At 43.5% G+C, this 11,459-nt stretch overlaps 1 protein-coding gene across 7 annotated transcripts in view; it reads right to left on the bottom strand.

Moving 5' to 3' along the window:
• PRKAG2 (protein kinase AMP-activated non-catalytic subunit gamma 2) overlaps positions 1-11,459 on the bottom strand; it is a 217,887-nt gene that overhangs the window by 111,193 nt on the left and 95,235 nt on the right. The window contains exon 1 of one of the 7 annotated variants that reach the window (XM_061349049.1): positions 3,487-4,084. The exons of the other annotated variants lie outside the window; for them this stretch is intronic. Within the exon in view, the coding sequence (XP_061205033.1) occupies positions 3,487-3,592 (106 nt within the window). The 5' untranslated portion in view covers positions 3,593-4,084. Of the gene's footprint in view, positions 1-3,486; positions 4,085-11,459 lie in introns of those variants that run through there. 7 annotated transcript variants of the gene reach the window in all.

Below are 11,459 nucleotides of genomic sequence, written 5' to 3' on the forward strand. Positions count from 1 at the left end.
GAGGGACCAAGGGGAAGCACTGAGGTTTGCTTGGAGTCCCTCGGACCTGGCTTTCTGGGGCTCAGCATTGGCCCCTGTTGATTAAAATCCACAGCAACAAATCCCAAGAGGAGAAGCATGGGCAAGGAGAAGCTCCTTGGCACTTTAGTGCCTCTAAAAGCCTCCAAAAGGACGTGCTTTGAGGCTAAATGCCTGAGCACAAGGCAGCGCTAGGGTCATGGCAGCCACATGTGCTGCAAAGCAGTTCCTTCACTGGGCACTCATACCATACGTAGGGAAGAAGCACTTTTAACATTATACCTTTTGCATGTGTCATTCAATCCTTCATGGAATAAATGGTGTCCTTTAAAGGCCACTGCAATTAAGTCTCACTGGGGCCAAAACGTTGTCTGCTGCAGAAATGCCACAGAGCCTATCTATTTACAACACACCAGGCTGCAGCAAGAGCTGCAGGCAGAGAAGCTGCCAGCAACCCTGCACAGGGAAACAGCAGCTGCAAGAGGAAGGAAGAAACTGTGGTGGTGACCCAGAGGCTGGAGAAGTTTTAGGTAATCCTCATCCTCAGCCCTGCTAAAATCATATTGCTTAACTCAGCTTCCCTGCTGTTTGGTGCATAGCTCAAGCTTCAAGGTCTCTCTGTTGTCTGCTCCTCTCCTGGAGCAAAGCTGCCTTCACCCCACAACTCTCCTTGTCCTCATTTGTTCCTGATGCTCATTCACACTTTACCATTTCCCCTCTCTGTGTGCTCTCTGCTTCTGTTTGGCCATGCTTAGGTCTTTTCTTGCTGTTTACTTGGCATAAAAGGACTTGTAAGGCTTCAACCCCAGGGAATTAGAGATGCACGTCCTTGGTAATGCCACCCTCCACTTCTCTACCAGGATGTGAACCTCTTCATCATTTCAGAGGAAGGATAGGGTTCAGCTCAATTGATACACAGAAGAATGTACTACTTGATAACTTCAGTTGCAGTGGCCTGATGCTATCTAACCCTACGAGTACAAGAAGCTGCAATGGCCCAACCCTATTTTCAGTGACCAGAGGAGTCTTCCTTAAAACACTTACAGGCATGGCCATGAAAAATCAGAAATTCTTGACTCAATGAGGCCAGGTGACAGAGCACCCCTTTTCTGGGTCATCAGGGGACTTCTTTCCTTTTCCACCCCTTTCCCAAATACAATCTGAGCTCATTCAGCTGTAGCGAGGCTGCAGTGACAGTATGGCGGGTGGGAAAGCCCATGCTGGATTGTTGTCATTCATTTCTCATCCCTGATGGTAGACAGCAACTAATTGGCATCCATCAGTGTGTGATGAGCCACCAAGTCTGGTTGTTTCTAGCGCTCCTGCACACCACTAATACTGATCACAAAATGTGCTGAGCACTGACAGTTGACTTGAAAGCTGCCCAGAAAGTGTTTATTAAAGCCTAATGGCTATGAGATACTGATTAAATCTGGAAAGTAACACAAATAAATAATGCAAAGCTTTTGGTTTTACTTTGCCCTGCAAATAAGTAAGGCCATTTGGGGGGAATAAAAGCATTTGCAAGTGTGTAACCTGTTTCCCAGAAGGAATCCAGACTCTGCTGGGATGGCAGAGGCAATCCCTGCAGCAGTGTCCAAGGCAGGCAGACACAACTCATTTGCTTTTTTGACTCTTGTGACTTGGTAGCTCTCTGATCATGATGGAAATGCGATGCAGGGAGCTGACCTGGTCACGTTCTTACAAGAATGGCATTTGCAAAGTATGTAGAGTAAATACTGTGCAGAAAACTCTGCCCAATGCTCACTGTGTGCCACTGGAGTCAGTTACAGAGCTGGATTAATGGGAATGAGGATAAGAAGGAGCATATTTTCTGGCATTTCTGGCATTACCCTTCTAACTATTATTTATAACTCTGTCACAAACATTACAGTTTATATAGCCAGTGCTCTTGGTGCAGGATAAATTATTTTCTCTATGGAGGAAGATAAGGGAGGGGTTTAGAGTTAGACTTCGAGGAATCAGAGTTACAGCACTATGTTTGGTGCTTCCAGCAGCAAATCCTTTTGCAAGTATTGGCTATTCACATCTCACTAATGAAACCACAAGAGGGTGAATTAGTGCCTCAAAGTGCCATTAATCACTCAATCAACAGATCACACATGTGTTTGTGGCCAGGTGAGAATTTAGGGGGTTTAATTAGAAATTTGGGAATAAACTTTACATAAACTCTGTTACTGGTCTTTTGCATCTTGCTGACACTGTTAAACTTGAAAGACCCGGGTCATGTCTCATTCACATCACCGTTATTACCACTCCAGCAGAAACCCTCAGGTGGGTTTGGTGGAATGGATTTAGGGGAATGCAGAACAAGGCGCGGTACCTTAGATTTAAAAACACTTAACTGTACAAAACAGGAACAAAGGGAAAAGCATCTGCAAGAAAGACACCTTAAAAACAACACAGATGTCCACTAAATAACTTGCAAAACATTAAATGATAGAAAAACAAGCTTTCTGGGCAGCCACTCATCCATCAATTGCAACCCCCCATTGCTAAATCTGTATGTACGTATCCACACCATCCATAAGCTCCAACACTACTCATTTGTCATTCTGCTGGACTTAACACTGTGACTCCTGACTGATAGAGAGTAAAAAAGAGCCTTGCCTACTCTTTGTACAAGTCAGCCTCTCTAAATGGTGCCTTATGTGGCTGATTCAGTATAACATCAGTTTTAAACTTCTTAGTCACAGGACAGAATCTCTCAGCAGCACTCATGGTCATTGAGGAACCAGAGTTGTAAACTGGAATTGTAAACCAGCTACTATTAGTCTATATCATAAAATGCATTAAACATTATATTTCTCCACTATTCTTAAGAAAACCAGCCAGATCCATTTGTAAAAGCTCTTGTGAGGTTGTGGCCAGCTGATCCCCATATGATACACAGACAGATACTCTCCAAAACAAACAGCTCGGCGCCTGTACTGGAGTTAATACTTAGTTACCAGGAAAAGCTTTTGATAAATGGAGAACAGTCCCTGTTTGGAATTCAAACACAATCATATCGATAACTGCAGTATCAGTAAGATATGGGTTTTAATGCATTAGTTATCATTGATATTCAGTTTTTCTCTACTTCAAATTAATCTTTCAATATACAGTGTTAGCCCTAACATAGCATTTAGTTACTATCCTTCAATTAAAGTAACATTAGTCAATAGCCCCTTTTGAATGTATTCCCTAGTGTTTACTGTAAAGCTTCCCATACCATCACTCTTTTCCTAAAGGTTATATTTGGTATGTGTTACAGGTGTCTGCTCAGGTGTTCATCTCTGGTTAAAACTAACATAGAAATAACCTCCATGCAGCAACTGCATGATTCAGTCAATGAAACCGGGAAGCACAAAATTATTGCTCAGTTATTTGCTATGCCCCACTTGCCGCCCTCTCCCAAATACCAATCTCTCTCCTTTTCATGTGGATCATGCAGAGGGTCCCTACCGAACAGGCCACGAGGATCAGACTGGCATCTCTCCAAGCTTTTGCACTGCTCCTTTCTCTTCTTGCTTCCTCTAAAGCTACCAAAACGCTTCATGAGATGAAACATGCGCTCGTGCGGCAGCAGCTGTCGGTCATGCCCGGGATTGAAGAACAAAAGGCAGCACGAGGGGCAGGGCAAGGTGTCACCTACACCAAAAGCCCAGGTGTGAAAAAACAAAGCTCCGGGAAGATCATGTGGCTGCAAAAAGAAGTCCAGCTTGCCGGCAGTTCAGCTCCAAGGCACTGGGCTGTGGTCTTCGTGGAGAGCCGCTCTGCAGCAGGCTGCCAAACCTTGCATGCCGGGTGCTTCCAGCCTTAATTCCAGTGTCCAGTAACTTGCCTGAAAGTATCTGTGAACATAGGAGAAGTTCAAAGTCTGCTCAGCTTGCAGCTACAGAGCTCTTATCCGATAGCCGTCAGAAGCCTTGGAGACTGAAGCAACGCTTCCCAGTGGATCAGTTCATGCGGAAAGGGTCAGGAACCACCTGATAAGCTCCCTCATTTAAAACATACTAACTATGCAAAGGAGCCACAAGCTCTCTTGAAGGGAACTGTCATGTGCAGCTCGGCATGATGACCCTTTAAAAAGGCTGTAAAAGGAAACCACCCCTGGACGCACAATTCCTGGCAGCCAGCGTCCCGGGCACGCTCGCACCGTGACATGACATCACCCAACTATTTTGATTCATGTGTGCTGGGTCTTTGCAGCGACAGCATAGTCCAGCTGCCTGCCGGTGTGCTCCGAAATGCCTGGCCCTCCGCGGCTAATGACTAATGGATTAATGGGAATGAGCTTCTGCCAATTCATAAAAAGAAGGCTGAGAGCTTCTGGAAACTGTAGCCAGAGCGATGGGCTGGACTTTCTTTAGCAACATGCCCTCCCCGTGCTATGCATATCTGTATGCTCTCCAGAAATTACTCACTTCAAATTTGCTGTTTGCAAAACAAACGGCGCCCAGGATGGCTGTTTGTAACACAAATGAAATCCACCTCATGGTCTTTTCAGTGAGACAAACATTCACGGGGCTGTGGCTCACCCCAGCTGATTGGGTGTCTTACGTTAGGCTTGAGTCTGTACATTTAGAACTGTTTATTTTTAGGAAAGGGTTGATCAGCACAGGCTGCATCGTGAGCAGCTGGAAAGGGGCGCAAGCACGAACCAAGGCACGGTCACACTATCATAGCCAACCTTCCTAAGATTACAGTAAATGTACAGTTAAATCAAAAGCTTTTTTTAGTCACAGAGCACCAGCCTTTTCTCTGGACATCACTGGAACTTGAGGCTCAGATCTTTATATAAACCCTATATGAGTAAAGAGTCTTATCTTTTTAAGTCCTAAGAGGAATTAAAGGTCATATCACATTTTTCTTCTACAAAGAAGCATGCCTTTTAATTCATGCCCATGGTTGCTTCTAGGACTTAAAATCATTAGAAAGGAATAGAAAAAAACAGCCATGAATACTGCAGAAAATGCCTTTATCAGCACAGACTCCTTACAAGCTCTGGTCTTTCAGTAAAATCACTTTCTCCAAGAGAAGGTGCAGAGATGACAATAGGTTCTTCTGCCATCCTCAGCTACCAGGGTCTTCCCTCAGTCTACCCTATGGAGAATGTGGAAGAAGACAGTGTCCTGGGCACCTTTGTTCTTCCACCTAGGGACTAAAATAATCCAATCAAATTATTAACAAGACAAGGCTCTCACTGATATCCCAGTGAAGAACCACAATAATTAACTTAAGGCTGTTCCCAGTCTTTCCCACCTTGACTTGTCCTCCTTTCTTTTACCCCATCTTTGTGGCCCTGTTTCAGCTCTGCAAGTGAAGATCCCAGTGCTTTTCACCAAAATACAATCTTCCACATAAAATAACCTGTCGGCACAGTGCTTTTGGAAAGCCCTTTCTCCAGCCCCTCCCTTGAGGCTCACTGTTCACCCAGTGCAGAGAAGAAGCAGGCAGAGCAATGAGAGCATTGAAGGATTTGAAGGGGAGAGTGTCAGTGTTACTTAAATATTTGCTTTAATGGAGCTGTAGGAAGTGTCAACTTCTTCACACCCCATCTGGCCTTGTGTGACCACCACACTTAACCTCTGCAAACTTCATCTTCACTTTCCCTTCCTTTCCTTATGCCATGTTCATGCCAGCACGACTGAGACAGTAGCAGTAGCAGGACAAGCTCTGGCTCTCCACATAAGCACATTTCATGGGCCAGCTGTCCAGCTACTTCCATGACAGTGATGCCCTACCTTCACAGTCCTTCCCATTTGAAAACCAGCTCCAAAAGAGCAAAGCTGAATCTTCCTTGCTGTAATTTAAGCCTGCTGCTTCTTGTGTTGTTCACCATGCACATGGAGAACAGATTGTTCCCTTCTGCTCTGAAGCAGCCCTTGACATATTTGAAGACAGTTACCAGTTTCCTTTCCAGTCTTTACTTGACCAAAGACGCAAGAAGTGCTGCCTCCAACACCAATGCAATCTGGACCTCAAGTCTGCTGCCCTTAGAAAAGCATTCCACATTCTTCAGTGGCTAAAGGACTGCTGAGAATTACTTAATGTCATCAGAAAGTAAAAAAAATAAATTCCTTTTTAATGACATAAAGAATTGGCATTGCTTCTGCATGGCAACAGCTCCCTTTTGATAGAGGCCATGGATGTATAGTCACTGATGACCTTTTCAAGCAGGGCTATTGCACAGGGAGGGCTCATTTGCTTATTAAGGAAAGCAGCAAGACCCTAATGTTTCTGCACAGAGCTACCAGGAAATGAAACAATGCTGTTTAACAACTGACTTGCACAGTAATTTGTTAAGAAAAAGCACTAAGTATTTTGAGTATGGTCCTTCTGTCGCCTACAGCTAATGGTCTAACAGATACATTTACACAGATACTACATCTTCTTAATGATTCCAGTGGAAAGATCTTGTAAAACTAATAATAAAAAGCTGGGCTTCAAAGGGCTTCTTTGGGTCCATCTATGTCCTGGAGGCTGAAAACACAAATTCCTTCCAAACAGCCATGAAATGGACTCTTGTAAAGCTACTTTAAAGACTCCCAAATTACTTAGAGCACATTATGTTTCTTGAGCTGCATAAGAATAACACTGTACCCTTCTAAAAACCATACATAGGCTAACTCTAAGCATCAGGCAGCTTGGTAAAATTATTTGGGGGAAAGAGCAAACAAACACTCATGCATGTGTGTGAAATGCTTCCCTAGTCCTGCTGTATCTGCTAAGCTGGCCAGACCTCAGGCATTCCACAGCCTTAGAGCAGCCTATATGCTGACCACTCACCAACCTGCCTCCAGCCCCACCACCCTCTTGTCCCAAGTCATCTGTCCAACATTAGATGACCCAGCATCAAGTCCAAAAAAGACCCATATCCCCTGGAAATCTCCATTACACCAATTCTTGCCTTTATCCCATCAGCTGCTTGAATGTGCAACCCACGCAGCAATGTTCAATGTTTTCAAATAAAAGGGATGCTGGAGAGCACCAAGTAGAAAAGATAAATCTTCTTCTGCTCTAGTTTTCATTAATTCACAGGGCCACATAAGGAAAGGAGTCTTATGTCAGAAGTCATTTCCAATTCAACCCCAAAAGCCCCATGTGTGGCCCAGCTCCCTCTTCTCAGCTCTTCCTACTTTTTGTTTCTTCAACTCTCAGGATAAAAACACCTCTTCTACCTCCCCTCAGTGATTTAACATGGCTGTTCAAGCACAAACTTAACAAAAATCTTCCTTTCTCTGAATGCAATGCAAAGATTTGTTCTACAAGGTAGAATTGGGGGTTGACTGTTCAGATTTGGTCACCAGATAGGACCAGCAGAAGAGAGCAGACCAGGCGACGGGGACCAGTTAGTCCTATCAGGGTTTATTCTGGTGTGAAAACGGAAAAACCAGTACTTTTCTCCTTGAAACTTAAGAGCTTATTTAGCACAAAACAGGAAGGCTAAAAAGAATATGTATCCCCTTAGTGACAAGTGACGTTTCAATTGGCTCCTGACTGCAAATCAGCAAAACCAAGTGTTTCCCTTTCATCGTTGCTGAGACTTTCCTTGCTCAAAATTCCTTCTGTTTTCATCATTGCTCAAAGAAATAAAGTTCATATCTACCCGTAGAAAGGTAAAGCAGCAATCACGTCTGTATTTCTACATGGATCACATTTCTCTGCCCTGTTGTCCTTAAAAAATGTCACAAAATTGGGACTTCTCTAATATTCTCCTTCAAGTTCTATAGACTGCTGTTGGCAAAATGAAACGTTTTCTACCAGTTTTCAGTGGTGCTGGGCCATGCTTACAGGCCTCACAACACCCGATTTTAACTGCAACCGTATTTCATATAAATAGAAAACTTGGGAAATATTTCAAAATAACACACAAATAAACATGTAAAAGAGATCTTTGCTCTAAAAACACTTGCTCAAGGCTACAAGTGATGCAATGCACAACAACAAAAAGGCCGTACTGCCCAAACACCATTTGCAGGCCATTTGAACAGAGCATGCATCCTGCCTTTTCAAAGTGAAATACAAACTACCACTTTCTCCATCTGCTCCAAGTCCAGCTCACACCCCATAAAAGAATTGCAAGTTTATGACTCCAAGCTGGGATCAATTACTTCCCATAATCATAACCAAGTGTTTCACTGTAATGAGTTTTTGTCTTTATCCCCTTTTTAAAACTACTTCATGCTGCTTTCACTGTGCATCAAGAAAGATTTCAATCTCTGAAGCTGTCAGGCTGGCACTTCATTGGTTTTGTAAAATCCAAAAGTTTAATTTTACTTCTTTTTATGACTCCCAGAAGTGTCACTGGATTCCCCAGAACTCTTGGTAAATTACTTATAAATTACATCCTGGCGTCTTTGTGATGTTATTCTATCCTACCTTTCCAGAGCTCATAATACGAACCAGGGGGAATAGTAGTAATGGTGATGATGGTAGTGTTACCATATTGGCGATTTCTAGTAAGAAAAACACCACATATTTCAGGCTCAGAGCACCTACCCCAAAAGACTGATGACTATGATCGTACCCAAATGATAATTTTATCATTTCCCCACAACCATGGTGCATATGTTTCCAGCACTCACTTCTTCAGCAATTTCAGCATGTAATGTGAAAAATGGAGCTGTTCTTACATACGGCGCAATCTGGCTGCGCTCAAAACAGCACAACAGTATTTGATCCAGCAAGTACAGGATGTCTGCTGCAACAACACCACTCCTAAAATTTAATAAGTTCTCAGCTAAAGGAAAACTTCTCAGCAGTAACTTTCACCAAAAAAATAGCAGAGGCTATAATAAAATTCCTTAGAAGCATTTTTCCACTTGAGGTCCCTTCCAACCTGGTATTCTATGATTCTTTGATTAGAATTAAAAGAGCTTCACACACATTTACTGTAGTTTTAACATTCCTGCCAGCAAGTTTATCACAAAATACAACTTTAGTGACAAACATGCACTTTGGAGGGAATGCCTTCATCCTAAAATCTAGGTAGGATGAAAAGATTTGGACAAAGAAGAGATTCAGAGCAGCCCTGTGGAGAAGGACTTGGGGGTGCCGGTCGATGAGAAAATGAACATGAGCCAGCAGTGTGCGCTTGCAGCCCAGAAAGCCAACCGTATCCTGGGCTGCATCAAAAGGAGTGTGACCAGGAGGCCGAAGGAGGTCATCCTGCCCCTCTACTCTGCTCTTGTGAGACCTCACTTGGAGTATTGTGTTCAGTTCTGGTGTCCTCAACATAAAAAGGACATGGATCTGTTGGAACAAGTGCAGAGGAGGGCCACGAGAATGATCAGGGGACTGGAGCACCTCCCATGTGAAGACAGGCTGAGAAAGTTGGGGCTGTTCAGCCTGGAGAAGAGAAGCCTGCGTGGAGACCCCATAGCAGCTTTACAGTATCTGAAGGGGGCCTATAGGGATGATGGGGAGGGACTCTTCGTTAGGGACTGTAGTGAAAGGACAAGGGGTAATGGGTTAAAACTTAAACAGGGGAAGTTTAGATTGGATATAAGGAGGAAATTCTTTCCTGTTAGGGTGGTGAGGCATTGGAATAGGTTTCCCAGGGAGGTTGTGAATGCTCCATCCCTGGCAGTGTTCAAGGCCAGGTTGGACGAGACCTTGGGTGATATGGTTTAGTGTGAGGTGTCCCTCCCATGGTGGGGGGGCTGGAACTCGATGATGTTAAGGTCCTTTCCAACCCTAACTATTCTATGATTCTATGATTCAAAGTAATTTCCAGTTCTGTATCCCTCTTTTGCCCTTAATAAGCAGAAAGATCTGACAGCAAATGCCACAAAATTTTGCTTAAGCACAAAATAAGACACCAAAAAGGCTCTTCTCCTGGCTCAATATTATTATCTGCTATTTTTGGTTGAAAATAAGTGTTGCTGGATAATAAAAAATGCCAATAGTACAGTACTGGGCTTGATGGTCATCCCGCAAATGACCCATTCATGTGCCACAATGCGTATAATAGACATATGTGCTATATATGTTATAAAATTAGAGACAGCAGACAGCAGCATTCTATTAGACACGTGAGTCAACACAGAAGTGGTGACTGAAGAGAAAACTGAAACACACCTTGAAAAGTTGAATGCTTAGCTAACCTTGAGAAGCCTTTCTCATTCCTGACTCCAGCAGCCTCATGACAACTCTCCTGTTTTTTAGTGATGAAAGAGGGACCTCATTGGTTCAGCTGCAAGGGAGCAGCATCTTCCAGAGGAAGGGACCATTCCCTGTGAATCCCTAATCTCAAGAGTGAAGGAGTTTGCATATGTGTGCCTCTCCTGCTCTTAGCTGCTGTGGTGGTGCAAGAAAGCATGAGGCCTACACTGAGGTTACCTACGGGTATCTAATGCAGGTGTTTACACAGAATGGCCATTTTCCATTAACTGTTGCAAACATTGTTTTGTTGACAGTGAAAGCAGGGTCTTGTAGCAGTGGTGAGCTGAATTACTCATTGAAATCAAGCCCGGAGCTCATGAAGTCCCAGTGACTAGAAGGGATATCCACAGGAAGGGCTTTAAATACTTCTTATATAGCCACTGACAGTATGTTTACATGAATGACTAAGGACATTGCACAGGACTGAATCCCAATCTGATGAACTAAACAGAGGCATAATGCCAAGAGAGGAAATTCCTAAAGGATCACCCAATACTGCATTGTCATTACAAGCAGAATCGCTCCAGAAAGGGGATTATAATAGAAAGGGAGGAATCCACCATGTGCGAAAAGGGAGTGCACTGAAATCCAACTCGCTGCACAGCCTTTTTGCACTGCAGCCAGCTCTTTTGGCCTATTTGTTCAAGCCAATCCCCTAGCAAATAGGGACCTTCACCTGGTGGTTAAGAAACAATACAAGGTATTAAAAAAAATACCAACCCTGAATAAAAAAATCCCTAAGATTTAACATCATTTTCTACCCCTACTTTTCCTACAGATTAATGCTTCTGAAGCATCATTAGTTGTAAGCAAAGGAATAAACCCAAGTATGTTGCATACTTTAATTTCATCATAATTGACCAACTGGCAAAACAGCTCTGTTAACTTCCCAAGATAAACACCTTAGGAAGCACCTCCAGCTGGATATCATGTAGCACCTTTTCATCTTTAGCTGAAGGGATGTAAGTACCATGGTTTGTAGCTTTTCTGCACAGGTAGAAGTGACTTCCCAAAAAAACCCTATGCAGCTGTGTCAATACCAGTGAGGAACAGAACAAGGCAGAGATCTGTTGGACTCCACAGCTCTGCTCCTGCCTTTGCAAGAACATGACATATTGTTCACCCTGTGTTAAACCACTGTGTGCGTGAGGTGATAGTCTCACATGCCTCAGCTGCAAAGAGATTACTAGAATTAGTCACCCAGATTATGGGAGATCTGCCAGACGAGATGAGAGTAATAGAGGAGGAGACATTTATTATCACTTACA

Source organism: Neopsephotus bourkii, unplaced genomic scaffold, assembly GCF_033783945.1.
Source record: "Neopsephotus bourkii isolate Nb327-2 ecotype Australia unplaced genomic scaffold, CSIRO-AGI_Nbou_v1 NB_53, whole genome shotgun sequence".
NCBI classification, from domain to species: domain Eukaryota; kingdom Metazoa; phylum Chordata; class Aves; order Psittaciformes; family Psittacidae; genus Neopsephotus; species Neopsephotus bourkii.